Genomic DNA, 21,646 nt, shown 5'->3' with positions numbered 1-21,646 from the left:
TCAAGGTATTCCCAGGATTTGTCTCTCTTCATCAGTAAACTAAAGCTTAAATTCTTTGATGAATGACACTAAATACTATTCTACTTCGTGTGTGTGTGTGTGTGTGTGTGTGTGTGTGTGTGTGTGTGTGTGATACTAGAGATTGAACCCAGGGTCATTCTACATCTGAACTACATCTCCAGCCCTATTTTATTTTTTATTTTGAAATGGAGTCTCACTAAGTTACAGGGGCTGGCTTCAAACCTGCAATCCTCCTGCCTTAGCTTCCCAAGTACTGAGATTATAGACGTGTGCCTCTGTGCCTGGCAGTTATTTTACTTTTTAACACAAACAGAAGGCATAAAGTTTTGCTGAATTAGTAATCTTTCTTGACACAAAAGTGCTCAGAAAGTTTGTCTATGCAATTTATCATCATTTTTCTAATTAGAAAGATCTACTAACTTTTTTATTTAAGAAAACAGAAATGATAATGGGGCCTGAAGGAGACATAAACTGAGGCAGTGAAACAAAACCCTTTCCTAACTTGTACTTGATAAGTTTGTTCCACTAGTCAATGGCAACACAAAAAATTAAAAATTCTGTAGGAAAGAATTTGAGAGCCTAAACATTATCGACTCTAGTCCACTAGGTGATGTGATTGGGGCAAGCCTTCTGGGGTATAACATACCATTAATCATGTGTAAGCTTCGGGACTGAATATTGTCTTCTGCTGGATCATAATCAAAAACTGAACCAGGATTAGTACGCCAGACACGTAAACCTGAAAGGAAAACCAGTTGTCAATATAGGTGTTCTCATGCACCTTCAGTAATCTGAAAACCAAAGCATGAATTTTAACACAACCACAGGAGGACTGAGTCGCTCTTACTCAACTTAGGCTCTGGTCCTGTTCCCAGAGGAGAACAAAACTAAGGTAGAAAAGATCTCAGCTTGACAAACTGAGATAATAGAGGATTTCTTCACAATGAATGAAAACAGACTCACATCCGTTGTACTTTGCCTTGGTATAGTTAATATCGCCTTTGTTCTTGATTACCTGTAATAGTCTCCTGGTCCTGGTCATTTCGTTTTTGTTCCATTTCTACCACTTTTCTCTGAATGCCTCGGTAGTTAATGTCACTGAAGTCCTGTGTGTTCTTCTTTACTCGTTCAGTGATAGGATCTGTCACCACCGGTGTAAAGCAACCCTTGTGTTTCTCGAAGTCTTCGTGATACTTCACCTGAAATGTCATGCATGAATTTGCTTTGTGAAAACGTGATGGCGTGACCATTTTCTTTTTATATGTCTCCATAGGTTGTTCAACCCACACTAAAGAATTCCTGACTCACCGTTGAGATGTGCCGTTGGGTCTCCCTTACCCTTCTCATCTCTGGGGTATCCAACACATAGGCAGCTTTGCCTTGTATTTGTTTCCTGAAGCTGTCAGAATAAAGAACCTAAGGAGGAGAGACCGTGAGTGAGTATAAGTCATGGTGCTGTCCTGATTCTGAAGCCTCAAAGCCTCTCTGACAGGTGGAGATGAAAGCAGCTGGTGAGGGAAGCCCAGGTCGACTGACAGGACCCACTAAGACTGTGACTAACTGTGGACCCGGTTAGCGTGACGATGGGTAGGGCTCACGTGGAAAGAGAAAGGACTTGTTTTCACTTTGAAAATGAACTGTTCATTTTTAAAGGAGAAGGGGCACTGTATAGTTTTGAAAATAAATAGAAGTATCTTCAGGAATTTGCTAGGAATTGTAGCACCAACAGCATCATATTTGATAGTTACTTGCCAGTAAATGTGATACTGAAGAGAATCTGAAAGAACTACTCTTGAAAACAAGTAATCATTTCCCTTAGATAATACCCAGATTGCATAAACCAATATGCTAATAAGAAGCCCTCTAGACACCAGAAATACCAAAGCTAACAAAGGCATCCATTTCTGAGAATTACCTGTTTCATAGAGATAGTGTAGAGAAGATGGAGGATGTTAGGAAGTCAATTTGTTATAGTTGGTTACAAAATACTACCTCAGTAAAGGAAGAAAAAAATACTGACAGTTATGTTTAGTATGATCATTTGGAACTGAAGCACGGTTGTGTTAATTTTAGTGTAAATTTTCAGTAGAAGTACACGTTTATTTGGTGTTAAAATGTTACTTTCCAGATGTTACATCTCCCTTCCTTTATAAATTTTAGTGTGTTTTTCAGTTGAAAGAAAAAGGCGCGTTTTCATGATGTTAAAGTGTTATTCCCCAAGTCGTTGCACTACTCCTTTTTAACCCTAGCAAATACCGAGCTAATGTTTTCTTGGTTGCGCTTAGCTCTCTCCATCTCTGGAGTAACAGGTGTCGGAGTCGCTTTTCTCATATTCTCTTTGTACAATACCTAGAGGAGCCAAGACAGCATCCAGATATCAGACAGCAGAAGACCAGTTATGAAAACCCATCACTTAGCTGGTGTTATGCCTCGGTTACATCACACTCTATACGAAACGCCGCAGGAAGAGAAAGCCATTAAAATGTTATGGTAGAAAGCAAAAGATAAAAAAGGTAAAATCAGTGTGAGCTAGTGCGATTGGTCTGTTGTTTTTAAGTGAGTAAGGAAGAATTTTAAAAGAGACACAGAAGTTTTGGAAAACACTGGATGAATTAGTGGTGTAACCATGATGGCCAGGCTGGTTAAAATTGTAATGATTTGTTTTTCCTTCTCTGAAATACCGAGCTAAAGTTTTCTTGATTGCGTTTGACTCTTTCCATCTCGGGAGTAAAGGGTGTGGGGGTTGCTTTCCCCATGTTCTCTTTGTATAGCACCTGTGAGATACAAAGTTGTATGGAAAGTCACTAGGAGGTAATTTCACTCTTAAATACAAGGCAATTGGGGAAAGGGAAATGTTAGATTTAATCTATTACTTTTAGTGAGAATAGCTCTTAACATAGTTATTGGCAACTAAATGTAGTATGATATTTAGAGATTAAAATGTGACTGTCATTTTGTCTGTGTTTAACAGGTGGATGAGGTTAGGGACAGGCCAAACTGCAGAGGTTATGTTGTCAAATTAAAAGCACTTCATTTCTCAAGACAATACCGAGCTAATGTTTTCTTGATTGCGTTTGACTCTCTGCATCTCTGGAGTGACAGGGGTTGGGGTGGCTTTCCCCACATTTTCTTTGTATAAAACCTATATGAGTCCAACAGATCAAAAAAAAAAAAAAAAGCCAAAAAGAAAAAGAAAGAAAGAAAGAGAAATAGTTAACCAAAAGAAGAAACGGAGCAGATAACCTTTGATGAGGCCCAGGGTACCAAAACATTTAGGCAAAAACGTTAGATGGCAATCAGTGTATTTCCAAAGGAAGTTGAGTAAAGTTACCAGATAATATTTCCAGGGTAGGACCCTGCCCGGAATTCTTTTGCAGTTTGCAAGAGAGAACTTCAGCGTTCCCAGAAAAGAGGCAGAGCTACAACATTTTACTACTAGTGTGTGTATGTGAGGCCCCAGACAGATCATCTAAGCAGGAGTTACAGGCCTTGAATTACACTGAGCTCAAAGCTGCCCCAGTCTCGCAGTCGGTCACTAGACCTTTTTACAGCACTTAAACTCTTATAGACATGTGAGTAAAACTAGGCCCTCAGATGAGGCAAGAGGGTTCTCTTCCTTCTTCCTTTCTGTCCATTGTGTTCTGCCTTTGGCATTGGTCATACTTTTCAGCAAGGAGCAATGTATTTGGCAGTTACATCACTATTATGGTAAATCAAATAGGAAACAATAATATATCATAACACCTCAGCCTCATTGTCCCCCTCAGTGTCATTTTAGGGAACCAGAGGTTTGGAAAACAGCATTCAAGAGGAATCATTCTGCTCCAGTTCTGCTTCTCAAAATATAATCCCCAGACAGCCAAGTCAGTATCACCTGAGAACTTATTAGACTAGTAATACGAATTCTCTTGCCTAAGACCTGATCTTTAAAGGGAGACACGGTGGGACCAGGACCCAGATATGTGGCTTAATAAATCCCTTCACATGATTCTGAGATATGCTAATTCTCAGCAGCACAAGGACTGGGGAGAAACCTACAGGCAGTGTAAACGCTGAGCAGCAGAAGGTGTTCAGTGCTTACCGACAGCTAAACTCCCCACACGAACCCCAATTTCCTGGCCATTTATAGACATATTTAATATCACAGAGGATAAGCTTTACAGGAAATGGTTTGCTAAACCCAGCATTTAAAGGCCATGATAAAGACAAAAGGAAAAACAAAAAAACTAAGATGGGTTAAATATAAAACACTCTGGTCACACTTTTTCAACAGATTGGCACTCAATCACCAAAACTATTATTGGATTGTAATTTGTCTCGTTATCCTTGAAGGAGAAGATCAGGAGTTATTTTTCCCAAGGTCTCTTTGTCTAAATCTGACAGGGTCGGGCTGGAGCTATAGCTCAGCATTAGAGCATGCATGCACTTAGCATTCTTGAGGCCCCTGATTCAACCCCCCTCCCTGCAAAAACAAAGCCCCCAACCTGACAAAGTAACTTAAAATCCAAAGTCTTCAGTACAAGAACAGTGAAATCAGAACTCTAATATTCAAGGGAAACCCCTACACTTCCTATACCACCCCACACAGCCCACTCCAGATTTCACAATTACATAAAACAAAGAGACCTCGGGTATAGTGCCGAGTTAAGTGCGGGAAGAGATGAGCGAAAGAACATTTTGTAGGAAAGCCTGTTATTTCTTGATATTAGAGCTTTAAGTTACAGATTAAAGCAGTTTTGTTATGGGATTAAGACTGGGAGTAGCCCCTATAGGAAGGATGAATATGGTGAAGAAATTCACAAAACTTAAGTTGACTTTAAAAATTAGGATTAATATGTATTATTTTAAATCATGAAAATAGTTTTTTCTTTTCTTGCCAGAGTACCGAGCTAATATTTTCTTGATTGTGTTTGACTCTCTCCATCTCAGGAGTGACAGGTAAGGGGGTTCCCTTGCCCATGTTTTCTTTGTATAGAACCTGTACAATGAGAAAGCATCAGAAAACGACCATAAGTGACATTTCATTTGTGGGTTTTAAGGGTGAGGTCAGCCTATGGCGCAGCCATCTGTGGAGCTGGGAGTTACATGCTGGCAAGGTGCCGTGTATTACTCTAGTTGGAAGCTGTTATGGTTTGGGGAATCTGCAACCTCCAGGAAAGCAGGGTTCTCCGCTGCCAGGGAAAGATCAGTCTTGGAGCTGTCATGTTATTTTTCTCATTTCTATGAGCAGGGTGCCTCTTAAATAACCACAAGGACTTGCGATGGTTAGAACTCAATTTTGTTATCCCCCCAAACTAAAACACTCATTATTTCTCTTAAAACATGTTTTTAAGTATCAGAGTAAAGTTAAAAATTATTATAGAAATGAGAACCTATGTTCTTTTGCAAGGTAAGATTATATTAGGAGCAAAGGAAGGGAAGAGAGTTTTTTTTTTTTTTAAAGAATATTAAGGATCTGTTTAGTTCTGGGGTTAAGTCTTTAAAACTCCTTTTCTTTTCAAAATACCGAGCTAAGGTTTTCTTGATTGTGTTTGACTCTCTGCATCTCAGGAGTGATGGGGATTGGAGTTCCCGTCCCCAGGTTTTCTTTATATAACACCTGTGTGATAAGAAAGCATCCCAAACAAAAAAGAGCAATCAATCACTTTCCCCCCACTTTTTTGGAGTAGTTAGGAGTGGGAGGGGAGGGAGGAAAAGAAGGAGTTAGAGGAAGGGAAATACCAGAAGCTTTTAGGTTCTACCTGTATGAGCATAAAGTCATCTTTAAAGGCAAAGGAATGCAAGAGAGAGCAGCAAAAACTAAGAAACATGAAAAGAAAGATTTTAATGTCTGTGGTTTGAACTAATTGATCTGTAAGACTCAACAAGGAAGAGCCCCGTAAAAGGGAGAAGAATTAGTCTTCCTCAGCTTGTTATGCAGGGGGAAATAGAAACAGGCAGGAGACAAATGAAACAGACTGAGTTATTTTTAATTTAGAAATGCTATTAATAAACTACGTAAAGATGTTTGGGTTTTATAAATATTGTATGTATGGAGATACACACAAATCTTTTACTAATTTTCAAAAGGAGTCAAAGTAATTTAACTTTTTAGTTTGGGTAAATATATCGGGAAGATTATTTTTAAGGCAAAGAGGGAACAAGGATAAGGTTTTAAAATGAACTTTAAAATATCTGTACAAGTACTAGTAAAGATAAGAGAAGGTTAGAGTAGGAAATGAGACCAACAGTCAGATTTTTATAGAATAAATTTTAAGCTTGATGGTCAGATCAAAATTTCCAAGGCAACATAAATACGGATGCTTAGACATTGAGAATGTTATATTTTTGAAAGCTAGAATCTAATACTGAGAACTTTTAAAAAGTTAAGTTAAATGATTATATTAATGTTTAAAGTGGAGTAACTTTCATAGGGAATGGTAGCATTAAGTTGGGAAGGAGGTCAAATTTTTAATTGGGATAAGTTGATTAGATTTAAAAGTCTAGCCATTAATCTTTTTAAAGCATTTTAAAACAGTTAAAAGGATTTTTTTTTAATTTTAAATACCGAACTAAAATTTTCTTGATTGTGTTTGACTCTCTCCATCTCTGGAGTGATGGGGATTGGAATCCCTTTTCCAAGGTTCTCTTTATACAACACCTGTATGACACAAGAAACATCTGGAAAAAACACGAGCAGTCAAAATGGCCCCTTCGTCTATCTTGTAGTGTGAGGCTCCAGGCATCAGGGAGGAAAGACAAATTCACCAAGTCCCCTGCTCTGTGTAAGCACAGCCTGGGTAAGGACATGCTGCAGTGCCCACGTATTTGATGCTCATCTTTTTAGTCACACCCACAAAGAAATATATATTTCCTGTGTTAGGAATTAGGGGAAAATACAAATAACTTTATAAAAGCACCAGGATGTTCAGTGTACAATAGAAAAATAGTTTAAAAATGAGATCAGCAAATATTTTCCTACATAGAATGTTCATTGGATAGTATAAAAGATATTTAAAACTCTAGACCAGCTTGCAGTAACTTAGTGCAATCATGTTTCAGACTGAAAAGTAGAAAGGGTTGGTGACATGTTTGTAGCTCAGAGGTAGAATACTCCTAGGTTCAATTCCCAGTACCACAAAGTAAACAAATAATATTTCCCACAGTATCTAAAGAGCCTATGCCCCAATGGGCAATTTTACCTAATGCAACCTGTGTAAAAATTAATACAAATGGTTACTTTAAAAAAAATGTAGATGATCATCAGGATCATTAGTTTCAAACAGATAGGATAATAATATACTTACTCTAATATAGAAGGCAAACAATTAAAACTTAATTTTGAAAATGGATACAAACCTTTCAAGACAAGAACAATGAGTGCATAAAACATCCCAAATAACATATTAACTGACATTGGAAAGTTAACAAAATTGGTAAGTTGTTAGAGGATAGTAATTAAAAACAAGATAAAACAAACAACAACAACAACAACAACAACAACAACAACAAAAAACAGTGGGACTAAAGAAAGTTACTAATCTAATTATGTGAAAGAATAAAAACTTATGGAAAATAATTAAACTAATAATTAAAAGCATTTTAGATGAATACCCCACCCTCAAAAGTAAATCCATATAAATTTTTCTAATAACATTTAATTCTTCATCTCAGGCGTGAGTAAACCTAAGATCCTTATATTGAAGTATCATACACTGTTGAGTATTATAGAGTTTTTCAGGAACAACAATTAATAGTGAATATAATATTAAGCATAAATGCATGGCCTGATTTATGTATTTTTTAAAAAATCAGAAGACCTGGATTCCTAGTCATAAAAATATTTGTTTAGGGCAAGTGTCAAAATAAGCACTTTTGGTTTCATTATTGAGCAGTTTTCTCTCTAGATGCTGCGTATCTGGGTAGGATCTGTGTTACATTGAGCCCTATTCCCAAACAAGAGCTGCTATTTCTACCTGTGGCCTCCAGTTCAGTATCTTTTCTTTCAGTGCTAACCCAGAAGCAGTAGGTAAAAAGAATTTCCAGTAAGAGTTTCAATGGTTGGTTTGTTTTAGAAACTCATTTAATTTCTAGAGTCCCAGCAGTAACATAAAGTGAAAAGAGAAGGAAAGAAAAGTTTTAAGGGATTATTATAGGAGATGAAAAGAATTAGAATCAAATAGTGAGTGAGAGATTTGGAAGACAGGATTCAGTTGGTAAGAATTTTTAAAGAATTTGTTAAATTGATTATTATAAGGGGACAAAGAGTGAGAAGTTTTGTTTTATTGGAATTATTTTTTAATATGGAGTTAAAGGGACTTTTTCCCCAAATACCGAGCTAAAGTTTTCTTGATTGCGTTTGACTCGCTCCATCTCAGGAGTGACAGGTAGAGGGGTCCCCTTGCTCAAGTTCTCTCTGTACAATATCTGTGTGCACAAAACCAACAATCAAATCACCCTGGATCAATCTTTTAGGTAGACTTGATCTTAAAAGTCTCTTAAAAAGCTTAGTGTGGTGGTGCATGACTGTAATCCAAGGAGTTGAGAATCTGAGACAGGAGAATTACAAGCTTGAAGCCAGCCTCTACAATTTATTGAGATCCTGTTTGCAAATAAAAAAGGGCTGGGATGAAGCTCAGTGGTCGAGTGTTCCTGGGTTCAGTCCCTACGTACCACCCATACACATTTTTTTTTTTTTTTTTTTTTTGGTGGTACTGGGGTTCCTGGAAGCCCTTCTACCTCCGAGATACACTCCCATGGGCTACACTCCCAGACCTATTTTTTTAACATTTTTATGTGGAAACAGAGTCTCTTAAGCCAGCGAGGCTGGCTCCGAACCAGCGGGATCCTCCTGTCTCCGCCTCCCAAGCGCGGGGATTACAAACATGCGCCACCACGCCCGGCCACCCATACACATTTAAGAAAAGGTTTCTAAGAGCAATTTTTAGTTTGTTTTTATGATAAAGTAAAATAGATTTATTCTTAAGAATAAAACAGGCCGGGCATGGTGGCGCACACTTGTAATCTCAGCATTTGGGAGGCAGAGACAGGAGGATCCCGGCTTGTGGCCAGCCTCAGCTACTTAGGCCCTTCGCAACTCAGTGAGACCCTGTTTCAAAATCAAGAATAAAAAATAGGGCTGGGGGTGTAGCTCTGAGTTAGAATGCCCCTGAGTTTCATCCCTAGTACCACAAAGGAAAAAAAAAAAAGAAAAAAAAAAAAAAGAAAGAAAGAAAGAAAGGAAGAAGAAAGAAGAAAGCAAATATAAAACACCTTTGGATATTTAGTTATATGTAGTAAAATGTCTGTCTTGCATCCATGCATTTACAGCTGCTAGGCTGTAGGCAGAAGTGGCTTGAATTATACAGGCCTTCTCTTAAAGACAGAAGGATTAGGCTTTATCAAATAGTACTTAAGCTAATTTATGCTAGTATCTAGAAAGAGTTTTTGGTAACATAACTAGAATAACAAAAGAGAGAAAATGAGTTTGGGGGAAAATAAATATTAACAAGTAGTAAAACTAAACAAATATTTTGCTTAGCTTTTAACGATCCTGAATATGTGCAGAAGAAAACTCATATATATCTTGCATGGTATATAAAAAATAGCCCGAACAGGTAAATTCGTATTTCTAAGTTACTGCGGATTGTTGTGTTATCTTTGAATCAAAATGCTTATGAATCATAATCTTTTTAAGAAAAGTCAAAAACACAATACTTCAAATCGCCACAAGAAGTACACATAAAATTCTAATTAGCATCGTCCTTTTGAAGACGTGTTAGGTATTACTTTTGATTTGTGCCACGCCAGTTAGAAATTCTTATAATTATTAAGGGAGGATCGGAGGAAAGAAACACTGAGTATTACAGGGATTTAAGGAATGTGATAAATATCTACGTCTTAGAGAAAGCAGTTAAAATTTCACACCAGAACAAAAGTGAATACTAAATTAGATTTGGGTTGAAAACTGAAGTAATATAAGGAATCATTCCTTTCATAGTAGGGGCTTAGTAATTTTATATTTGTAATGTGTTAAAATATTATTTTAATAAGAATTAAGAGGTTTGGTTTGTTTTTTGCCCCTTGAGAAATACCGAGCTAAAGTTCTCTTGATTGCGCTTGACTCTCTCCATCTCTGGAGTAATAGCTGTGGGGGTTCCTTTCCCCAAATTTTCTTTGTACAAAACCTGTGAGATACAAAAAAGTTCCCAAAAGACACTCAAAGCAAGCACAGAGACTGAGGAAGAGAGGGAGTTGGGTGTGGGTGAGGAGGGAGTTTTTTTTTTTTAGTAAGTATTATTTAGTAAGGATAATGTTTTTGCTTTTGTACTTACAGTTTTAAGGATGAACTCTACAAAGCTAATTTTAGGAATGGACAAGCCCAATGGGAGGCATCGAGTTATAAAATGTGAGTATAAGGACGAGTGTTAATTCTGCTTACATTATTCAGATCTAGGTACTCACACTAGTCAGTGGCTGAAAATGTTAAAATATAATAGTAATAATAATTCTGTATTAATGATTCAGTATTAAGTCAGGTGCTTTGGGTCAAATAATACACACACAGACACATATAGAATTTGAGGTTAAGATGTTACTTTTAAAAAAAGGATGATGGGTTATCTGGTAGTTGGATTTTTCTTAATGAGAAATAGTTTATTTGATAGATTTGTAAATACCGAGCTAAAGTTCTCTTGATTGCGTTTGACTCTCTCAATCTCTGGAGTGACAGTGGTCGGGATGCCTGTTCCCAAGTTTTCTTTGTACATAACCTGTAGAAAATAATTAGAATTCCCAAAAAAAGGCAAAATAACTATAAATCCTTTAGATTACAGTTACATGTGGGCTGTTTGGCAAGAAATCATAAAAGCAATCTTTCAAATATGACATTCAAGGAGTAAGGAAATAAATTTGAAAGCAGTAATTTTACCACCCAGACAATTGCATTTTTTTTTTCTTCAGTACTGGGGACGAAACCCAGGGGCATTCTACCTCCGAGCTACACCCCCAGGCCTAGTTTTTATTCTTTATTTTGAAACAAGGTCTCATTGAGTTTCAAAGGGCCTCACTAAGTAGCTGAGGCTGTCCTGAAACCATGATCCTCCTGTCTCAGCCTCCCAAATGCTGGGATTACAAGCGTGCACCACCACGCCCGGCTAACAATTGCATTTTCTACAGCCAATACTTACTGCATTCCTAAAATTCACTCAATAGTAATAAAAAATTAAACGATGAGAAATTTTAGGCCTTCATTAGATTTGTACTAAGTAGGTTGTTAATTTTATAATTTTCTAATCATATGGTATTTTGTTTTCAAGGTTATTGAGAATTTTCTGTTCATTTTATATTTTCTAATAAAAATTCTTAAATGTCTTCTAATTGGTAGGTCCCTTGCTATGAAGAGACATAAAATTAGACTGCTTTTTCAAGAAAAGCATTTTTTCTCTGCAAGTTTTATTGATGACTGCTAGATCAAATAAACTTTAAATGGGGAGAAATCCTTATTTCCAGGGATAGTATGAAAGGACTAAAGTTTAAAGAAAAGAGTAAGGAACTGCTAGTTTCTGAATTTCTTGCCACTTTCTTTCTTAATGTTAAGACCTTTTAGCCAAAAGAAATGAATGAATTCTTTTGAAACAGATGACTTCTATGGTGTACTAGCCCCTGAGCGGTTTGTGTCTAGTGCCCATCAAGTTTGTGTCACAAGTTAATTCATAGATCCAATGACAACCTAGCAGTGACATCTTTGTTTTAGTAGGAAACTTTTTAAGAATCTTAGACTATATACAACCTTGGTAACAAAATGGTGGTTTTTTTTTTTTTTTTTTTTTTTGGTACTGGGGGTGGAACCCAGGGGCTTTTCTACCTCCGGGCTATACCCCCAGGCCTATTTTATACTTTTATTTGGAAACAGGGTCTTACTAAGTTGTTGAGAGCCTCACTATGTATCTGAGGCTGGCTTCGAACCCGTGCGATCCTCCTGTCTCCGCCTCCCAAGCACTGGGATTACAAGCGTGCACCACCACGCCCAGCTCAAAATTGTGTTTCTTTAACCATTTACCCAGGAAGGCAAAAGGACAGATCATGGACAACAAAACAAGGTTAGGGAAAGGCAAGACGTTGTAATACAAAGCAACACAGAGGCCAGCAGCCAGTTTTCTCGGATTAGTGGACACAAATCTGAAATGAAATTTATACCACAAGAAAGCCAGAATATAAACAGGGAGTCAAAAGGGAATGAGATGTAAAGAATGTGACTAGGCTTCTTATCTTCTTTTGCAACCTGTAGTGTTCCCTTTTGGACTGAGGGAAGATTCACAGTATCAACAAGACCTGGGAGGCCCTTGGTACAAAGAAGGGACAGATGAACAGTGGGTGGGGGGGTGGGGGGTTGGGCAGCGGAGGGACGTAAGCACACGTGCACGCGGACAGCCGGGCCACTAACCGAGCTAATGTGCTTCTGGGTCTCCTTGACACGTTTCACTTCAGGCAGGTCAGGGATTGGAGTTCCTTGTCCAACTGCTTCTTTGTACTTTACCTGTACAAAAAATGTGGACAGAGAGGCATTGTCACACATCAGGAAGTCTTCTCAACATGTGTCTAACTAGTGGCCCTACAGTGTTTATTTTGTGTGGTACTGGGGGTGGAGCCCAGGGGTTTTTCTACCTCCGGGATATACTCCCAGACCTATTTTATACTTCTTTTATTTAGAAACAGGGTCTCACTAATTTGCTGAAAGCCTCACTAAGTAGCTGAGGCTGGCTTCAAACCTGTGCAATCCTCCTGTCTCAGCCTCCCAAGTGCTGGGATTGCAACCATGCGCCACCACACCTGGCTTTTATTTATTTATTTATTTATTTATTTATTTGTTTATTTATTTATTTATTTTTTTGTGGGTTTGGGGATGGAACTCAGGGGCATTTGACCTCCAAGCTACACCCCACCTGCCCTAATTTTTATTCTTTATTTTAAAACAGGGTCTCACTAAGTTGCGGAGGACCTAAGTAGCTGAGGCTGTCTGCAAACCACAATCCTCCAGTCTCAGTCTCACGAATGCTGGGATTACAAGCATGCGCCATCATGCCTGGCTTATTTTTATTTACTTTTTTTGTGGTACTAGGATGGAACCCAGGAGCATTCTACCTCTGAGCCACCCCCCTAGCCCTGTTTTTTTTATTATTTATTTTGAAATAAGGTCTCACTAAGTTGCAGAGGGCCTCACTAAGCAGATGAGGCTGTCTGCGAATCTGCGATCCTCCTGTCTCAGCCTCCAAAGTACTGGGATTACAAGCATGTGCCCCCCTGCCCAGCTCAGTTTAAAAAATTTTTTTGTTTTTAATGATAGGGATTGAACCCTGCTTAATACAGTTTTAAATGACACATTTTAAAATGACACATTTTTAAATGACAATTTAAATGACACATGCTCTATACTTAATTTTTATGGAGCCACATTTGGATAATGGAGAGCAATTTTGAGGCGAGGGACAGTTGATCTCTTTCCTGCCTCTTTAAGGGTAGGGATCGGGGTCCTTACTTAAATTGTAACCCCTCATCTTTCTTGTATGCTGTATTCATCTCTTATCCACAGGGTTATGTTCCAAAACCCCCAGGGAATGCCTACAAATGTGGCTAGTACTGAATCCTATATATAATTTTTCATATTTTTGGGTAGAGGGGATTGAACCTAGGGCATTCTACTTCTGAGCTACACTCTCAGCCTTACTATTTTATGTTTTATTTTCAAACACATTTTCACCAAGTTGCTGAGGCTGGCCTTGACCCTATGATCCATCCTCCTGTCTTGCCTCCCAAGTGCTGGGATTACAGGCATGCACCATCACGCTCAGCATGTCTTTTTCATCTTAACGATGCATGCTGGACATATCTTTTGCAGTTTAAGATGTGACAGCAAAACTACTATGAATTTCTTTTTCCTTCGTTACAAGGTCATGGATAGAGTCGTTCTATTGCAGATCTTAGCAACCTCAGCAAACTTTTTTTTTTTTAATTAAGTGGAGAGCTTTCAAATTTTAACTCAGGAAGCACTTTGCGGTTTCTCTTTGACACGTCTAAATGGCTAGCATCACTACTCTCAGGCTTTGGAGCAATTAAGTAAAAAGAGTTGCCCACACACGAGCACTGCGATACTGAACCTGTGGATCTGATAATGGAGATGGTTAGTGTGCTGGGGCAGGTAGCAAATACAGTGTGAAAACACTGAACAAAGGGATGATTCATGTCCCGGGCGGCTGGAGCAAGTGGGAAGCCATGAGATTGCGTCGTGCCACTTAGATGCGCACAATTTAAAACTTAGGAATTGGAAGCCGGGTGTGATGGCACACACTTGTAATCCCAGTGCTTGGGAGGCTGAGACAGGAGGATCACAGGTTCGCAGCCAGCCTCAGCTACTTAGGCCCTCCACAACTTAGACCTATTTCAAAATAAAGAATAAAATAAAAAATAGGGCTGGGGGTGTAGCTTGGAGGTAGAATGCCCCTGGGTTCCACCCCCAATACCTCAAAAACAAACAATTACTTGGGTATTATTTACTTCTAGATTTTTTTTCATTTGATATTTGGAAATCATGAAGGGGAAAATGTTTTCATACCCAACAATACATTTGACTAGGACACGTCTCCAGAAGGTCGATTCTTTACTCTGATATAGTATACTTTCCCATAAGCCTCTGTTTGCCATGTCTAACCTCTTCTTTATGAAAACCACCACAGCTCTGCCCTGAGCAGGAGGTGATCTAGTTTCCAGCACACACCATGTGGTGATGTGGTATTAGGCACCCACTTCTGATTGTAAGCCATTCTTGGTGACAAGGTTTCCAGTGCAACCCAGAGGTCACTGTACACTACCACAGGGAGGCAGGAAGCTTCGCGTCTCCTGAGTCTTTACCGAGCTAATGTGGTCCTGCGTTTGCTTCACTCTCATCATCTCAGGTGTCTTTCCAATTGCTGTTCCTGGTGAGACGTCTTCTTTATATAAAACCTGCACGTTCACAGGAAAGAGATTATTACACAGGAAAAAGGACACCCCAGAAATTCCTGGAGACAGACTAGGCCATATGGCTTCGGTGAAAACAAAAGGCACTAGACAGTGCTCCAGGCAAGAGCGAAAGTGTCGCATCTGACATCTCTTCTCCCATCCGTGCCAGTGTCTCAGACCATGCATACAATGCCACTCACTTTCCAGATCCTGAGGTTTCCTTTAAGAGTATCATACCATATTTAATACAGAATTTTAAAAAAATCCAGAAAATCCTCCCCATATGAAATACAAAATCCACTAAAGAAATGTGAAATTAGTTATTTAGGGGAGGGATGATGAAATAAATCACAATGTTAAAAAGAAACCCTTGGAGCAATAAACACGTTACTGCTCTGTAACTAAACAATTTTAAATGATGGAGATGGGTGTGGTGGCGCACTCCTGTAATTACAATACCTGGGAGGCTAAGACAGGAGGGTCACAGGTTCGAGGACAGCCTCAGCAACTTACTGAGACTCTTAACAACCCAGGGAGACCCTGTTTCAAAACAAAAAATATAAAAAGCTAGGGGTGTAGCTCAGAGGTAGAATGCCTGTGGGTTCGATCCCCGTTACACCCTCTCCTAAAAACAAATGATGGGGATTTGAGGCAGGAAGATGGCAGGTCAGCCTGGGTAACTTAGCAAAACTCTGTCTCAAAATAAAAAGGGCTGCCTAGCATTTATAAGGTCCTGGGTTCACTCTCCAGTGCCACACAAAACAAAACAAAACTCTGAAAAGAAAAAAATGTTAATTTTGTTAAATTTAATTTATTTCAAATGATCTCTGAAGTTATGATTTCTGGAGCAAAGTATGGGACTTTAACCACTAGTATTAAATGGGAAGGTTAGATGTTAATTATCTGTATCAGTGTGATACTAGTATATTTTTTAAAGAGGAGAATGGAATTATTAGGTTAGCATTAGATGGAAAAAAATAGTAAATATACCGAGCTGAAATTCTTTTGATTTTCTTTAACACGCAGTATTTCTGGCGTGTCTTGAACAACTGTAATTTTTCCTTTACTGTTTTTAAGGTCACACTGGTATTGAAGCTATGAAGAAAGAGTAAATATCTTGTTAAGATGTCAACATTGTTTTACATAGTTTAGTTATTCTACATTGTAGAAAGGAATTCATAATCCTATTTTAAAAAGTCCATGCCGCAGTAATTATAGCTTGAGAGCCAAAGGGAAATTCTGCAGTAAGAATTTTGTTAAAAAAACTAATTACAGAGAGGGACTGACATATGCTGGGAACTGCAGCCCCAATGGTAAAATTATTATCTTTAAAAGATTTCCTTGCCTAACTTTGAAAGAGATAGCTGTCACCAGTAATGGAAAATGGCGATAGTTGATATTCCCTGCCAGGAAGCCTCCCGGGGTAGGAACGCAATCGTGGAGGGCGGCTGAGCAGCCCCGGTGCAGGGACAAAATGACCGAGCGTGAGTACCAAAGGCACCTTCTTTTGCCTGGTGCCAGTGAGTTGTGCCTTAGATTTAATAAAAACTTACAAGACTGAAGTTCTTTTGGTTTTCCCGGACTCTTTGCATCTCTGGAGTGTCCAAAACAGTCTCATAATATGACATAGACTTTTCTGCATCTTCTTTATACTTTTTCTGGGAATAGAAATACAGACTGTGAACACTGAAGGTAGATGATTGGTGGAACGTAAAACAGCACATCCAATTCATCAGGGGGAAAACTTTTGCATCTTCTTGACTGTCCCAGTATTTTATTTATTTATTTATTTATTTATTTATTTATTTATTTATTTATTTATTTATTTTTGTGTTACTGGGGGTAGAACCCAGGGGCTTTCTACCTCCGGGCTATACTCCCAGACCTATTTCATATTTTATTTGGAAACAGGGTCTCACTAAGTTGCTGAGAGCCTCACTAAGTAACAGAGGCTGGCTTTGAACCTGTGTGGTCCTCCTGTCTCCGACTCCCAAGCACTGGTATTACAAGAGTGCGCCACCACGCCCGGCTTGTCCCAGTATTTTAGAGAGTTATAAAGCAGAGCCCGCTCACGAAGGCCATGACTTTTCTTTCTAGGAGAACCAAGGCTGACCATTTAATAGGACCCACTTTCATGACAAAGCTGTCAGTCAGCAGGAGCCCTTTCTGGCTGGACCACATGGGGGAGGCCCCTGCTAGTGAGGTTTTGGGAGGGAGGCAGAGATGCTGCCGAGCATCGCTCACTGCTGAGCTAGGGTCACGAAGCTAGGGGCCAGGCGGAGCGTGTTCAAGGTTTGGGCCTCCTCAAAGCCAATGTAGGTGGTGGCAGGGAAATTTTTTGCCAATCTTTGAGCAAGTATATTCAGGGCTCCTATCTGCACAACTGAGCAGGCAGGCACTAAAGGTCCTTCCAGAACATGGTGCAGAAACTAGTCTGAAAGTAGACATGGGGCTGCCACTGCTCTGAGGGAACCATCATATTTGGGTTTCTCTGCCTACACCAGACTCTGGCTAGAGAGAAATGTCCAGAGGGACTCCTCTCCCTGGGCACACACACAGCCAGCCTCTGCCTCAGATTAACGTCTAATTAATCTCTGCAGCAGAATACGTACTCTGCCTTAGAGCCTTATTTTTCTTATAATTTGTCAGTGTTCTATCACATTGCTTTCTAGCTTTATTTAGTTCCAGTTTCTCCCACTTTAAGTATTAAGAATTAATATCTTCATAAAGGCACACAGTTTCAGACAATAAGATTTAGGCCTAGAGTTTTCTTATCTAACTAGAAGGCAGTTAAAGCAGGCATTACTGGAAGGAGCAGGTGGTGTACCAGGAAAAAGTCACCTGAATGACTCTTATTAGCTATCCAAGTATAAGGAAAAGCTCTCATTTTCCTGGGAAAAAAATAGAAGCAGTCCTTATTTTCTTTCTGCCTCTCTATGTCTCTGTCTCTTTCTTCTAGATTAAATAAGTTGGGTGAGATGGTGCTCTCCTGAGATCTGGTGCTTGGTAGGCTGACACAAAAGGATTGCAAGTTGAAAGCCAGACTCAGCGAATCTGTGAAGCCCTAAGCAACTTAGCAAAAACCTGTTTCCAAATAAAAAATAAAATAGGTCTGTAGGTGTAGTTCAAGCTCAAGAGCAGAACACTCTTGGGTTCAATCCTTATCACCCCCCCAAAAAAAAAAATTAAGTAAAAGCTGCCTCAACTGATTTTTCAGACAGCAATCATTTCTCTAGCCTCTGAGAGAGGTGACCATTCTGCACACGGAACTTGGTGGTGTGTGGGAAGTAAAGGACCTGAACTCCTGACAGCTAGAAATATTCAACATGGTATCCAGAACTGTGAATGAGCTCATGCTGCTGTCAGTAATCCCCACGTCAGAGGCTTAAAAGTTACTAAATACACACTCTCCCTTGAGAAGCAATTTTGTGGGAAATACCAGCATGATTCCATTATTTAAAGACAAATACTCCAAAAAAATAAAATAAAGACAAATACTCATTTAAATTGGAGAGGAAGTAACCTTCCTGACTTTTTTTTTTTTTTTTTTTTTTTTTGGTGCTACTGGGGGTGGAACTCAGAGGCTCTCTACCTCCAGGCTTTACTCCCAGACCTATTTTATATTTTATTTGGAAACAGGGTCTCACTAAGTTGCTGAGAGCCTCACTAAGTAGCTGAGGCTGGCTTTGAACCTGTGCGATCCTCCTGTCTCAGGCTCCCAAGCGCAGGGATTACAAGCGTGCACCACCACCCCTGGCTAACCTGACCGATTTTTTAGGCCTTGAGGAACACCAGCCACAGAGCGTGCCAGCAGAGGAGGCACCTGCAGAATTAGTAACTGAGCCCTCCCTGGGACAGGCCTATTTTCTGCTATTCCTCAAAGATCATTAGTATCAAAAGCAGAAGGTGGTATAGCGGCTAAGTCCCCCAGCCAAAAGAACAATGGCCTCCCTGTTTTTCACAGTGAACACAGCAGGGTAATGTGGGGGCCATATAATTTTGATAATTAAAAAAGTTAATTATCGCCAGGCGGTGGTACGTGTTTGTATTCCCGGGCTTGGGAGGCAGAGACAGGAGGATCAAGCAGGTGCGAAGCCAGAAGGGTTCCATCCCCAGTACCACCAAAAAAAAAAAAAAAAAAGTTAATTATCTTTTCCCACTGCAACTCCCCCAAATCCAAGGTCCATTTTTCTCATTTGAATCTATCTTTTTCTATTTTTTTTTTTTTTGTGTGTGGGGTCTGGGGATGGAACCCACAGGGGCATTCAACCTCTGAGCTACAGCCCCTGCCCTATTTTTTATTCTTTATTTTGAAACCGGGTCTCACTGAGTTGCAGAGGGTCTCACTACGTAGCTGAGGCTGTCCGCGAACCGCAATCCTTGGGTCTCAGCCTCCCGAATGCTGGGATTACAAGCATGCACCACCACGCATGGCATGGCCTATATTTATCTTCTAATTGAACCACCTCTCTAGTGACAAGTATTTTTCATGTCTAACTTTACAATATACAATTATACATTGCTAATAAAGGATTTAAATCCAGGTTCTCAAAATCAATGGGTTATTAAGGAGATCGTCTATGAAAATTAAAAATAACCTCCAGGGGTGGTGGCACACTCTTGTAAACTTAGTACTTGGGAGGCTGAGATAGGAGGATTGAGGGTTCAGAGACAGCCTCGGGTACTTAGTGAGGGCTTCTGCAACTTAGTGAGACCTTGTCTTCAAATAAAGAAGAATAATAAAAAAAAATAAGGCTGGGAGTGTAGCTTGGAGGTAGCATGTTCCTGGATTCCATCCCTAGTACCACAAAATTAATTAATAATTAATTAATTAATTAATTAAAAATACAGCCGGGCATGGTGACGCACGCTTGTAATCCCAGCATACAGGAGGCTGAGGATCGTGGTTCGCGGACAGCCTCAACTACTTAGTGAGGCCCTCTGCCACTCAGTGAGACCTGGTTTCAAAATAAAGAATAAAAAATAGGGCAGGGGATGTAGCTCAGAGGTCAAATGCCCACCAAAAAAAAAAAAAAAAAGAATAAAAATAAAAAATAAGTAAACAAATAAAATTAACCCAAACTTGAGCCTACCTCAGATTTACTAGCTTCAAAATTCAGTGTACAACCAAGGCTCTCCATTTCTATGTGTTTATAAAGCACAAGCTGGGTCAGGTCATAACTATTCTTTTGGAACTCATTGATCAGAAGATGAGCAAATTCCCAATCTGGGGGCTACTCAAACAAATAGAAGATTCCTAATCATCATTGAAGAATATGAACACAAATGAGATATATCATGCTGTATGAAGAGTTTCTGATTTTCTTCATCTATTTGTAGAAAGATGGAAGCTATCACTCATGGGAGGACTCGGGAATAGCATAGAGTTAGAGTTGGTGATGCAATGTCATATCTTTTTTCTTTTTTTTTTCTACTGGGGATTGAATCTGGGGACATTTTACCTCTGAGCTACACCTTTGGCCCTCTTTGATTTTTATTTTTGAAACAGGATCTCACTAAATTGCTGCGGCTGGCCTCTAACCTGTGATCCTCTTGTATCAGCCTCTGAAGTATTATGTGCTACCATGTCTGAAAGTGATATAATATCATTCTTTTTTTTTTTTTTTTGGTGGTACTGGGGTTCCTGGAAGCCCTTCTACCTCTGGGCTACACTCCCAGACCTATTTTCTGTATTTTTGAAACAGGGTCTCTTAAACCAGCGCGGCTGGCCTCGATCCTCCTGCCTCTGCCTCCCAAGCGCAGGAATTACAAGCGTGCGCCACCACGCCCGGCCCTAATATCATTCTTATAGCAGATTGATACTGCAAGTTTAGGCTGTTTACTTTGTATCTTCTGGACTTGTATATAAATTATAGGAGACTTTACATGTTAAAATTTTTAATATGGGTTATACCATGTAAAAGTTCTTGGCTATCTTAAAATTTCCTCATATTTTTTTTTCCCCTCCAGTGCCAGGAATCACCCACGGCCTCATACTCAGATTGAAATATAGCACTAGATCTTTTTATAATCTATTTCGTGTGTGTGTGTGTGTGTGTGTGTGTGTGTGTGTGTTCTGCTGGGGATAGAACCTGGAGCCTTGGGCATGCCATGTTTTATTGAGAGAAATTGAGATCTAAAAAAACCTTAGGTATTAATGGAAGGATTATTGTTCTCCATGACTAGAGCATATAAGAAATGTTTTAATGAATGTCCTTACCTGGCTTGAAAGATTCTTGACTTGTTGGGCGTGAATAATCTCTGGAGTATCAACCACAGAAGTAAAATTGGCTTTTTCCATTTCTGCTGACTGCTTATACTTGATCTGTAAAAAGATACCCAACCATAGGGTAAATGTCTACAATGTGCATAGCATTGTTGGCTTGGCTTGATTAAAAGGTGAGCAATATTTTTTTGATTAACACGTCTTTCTGTTATGTCTTAGTATATTGAAGAGTGAGATTCAGAAAGAAGGTCTTAGAGATGGGTGTGGTGGCACACGCTTGTAATCCCAGCATTTGGGAGGCTGAAACAGGATGATCGTGGTTCGCGGCCAGCCTCAGCTACTTAGTGAGGCCCTTTGCAACTCAGTGAGACCCTGTTTCAAAATCAAGAATAAAAAATAGGGCAAGGGGTATAGGTCAGAGGT

The 21,646-nt window shown here is 39.3% G+C and overlaps 1 protein-coding gene across 2 annotated transcripts in view; it reads right to left on the bottom strand.

The window, feature by feature from the left end:
- Positions 1-21,646, bottom strand: part of NEB (nebulin) — a gene marked incomplete at both ends in the record, with an annotated part of 222,697 nt that overhangs the window by 7,251 nt on the left and 193,800 nt on the right. For both annotated transcript variants that reach the window (XM_080719851.1, XM_080719850.1), the window contains 17 exons: positions 668-760; positions 1,037-1,220; positions 1,330-1,437; positions 2,278-2,370; positions 2,703-2,795; positions 3,071-3,163; positions 4,907-4,999; positions 5,528-5,620; positions 6,569-6,661; positions 8,335-8,427; positions 10,095-10,187; positions 10,680-10,772; positions 12,446-12,538; positions 14,908-15,000; positions 15,988-16,092; positions 16,551-16,655; positions 21,218-21,322. In XM_080719851.1, the coding sequence (XP_080575977.1) occupies positions 668-760; positions 1,037-1,220; positions 1,330-1,437; positions 2,278-2,370; positions 2,703-2,795; positions 3,071-3,163; positions 4,907-4,999; positions 5,528-5,620; positions 6,569-6,661; positions 8,335-8,427; positions 10,095-10,187; positions 10,680-10,772; positions 12,446-12,538; positions 14,908-15,000; positions 15,988-16,092; positions 16,551-16,655; positions 21,218-21,322 (1,723 nt within the window). The remainder of the gene's footprint in view (positions 1-667; positions 761-1,036; positions 1,221-1,329; positions 1,438-2,277; positions 2,371-2,702; positions 2,796-3,070; positions 3,164-4,906; positions 5,000-5,527; positions 5,621-6,568; positions 6,662-8,334; positions 8,428-10,094; positions 10,188-10,679; positions 10,773-12,445; positions 12,539-14,907; positions 15,001-15,987; positions 16,093-16,550; positions 16,656-21,217; positions 21,323-21,646) is intronic.

This window comes from Muscardinus avellanarius (assembly GCF_963383645.1).
Source record: "Muscardinus avellanarius genome assembly, chromosome: 2".
NCBI lineage: Eukaryota > Metazoa > Chordata > Mammalia > Rodentia > Gliridae > Muscardinus > Muscardinus avellanarius.
The sequence above is the reverse complement of the archived record's forward strand: the minus strand, read 5'-3'. Positions and strand labels throughout refer to the sequence as shown.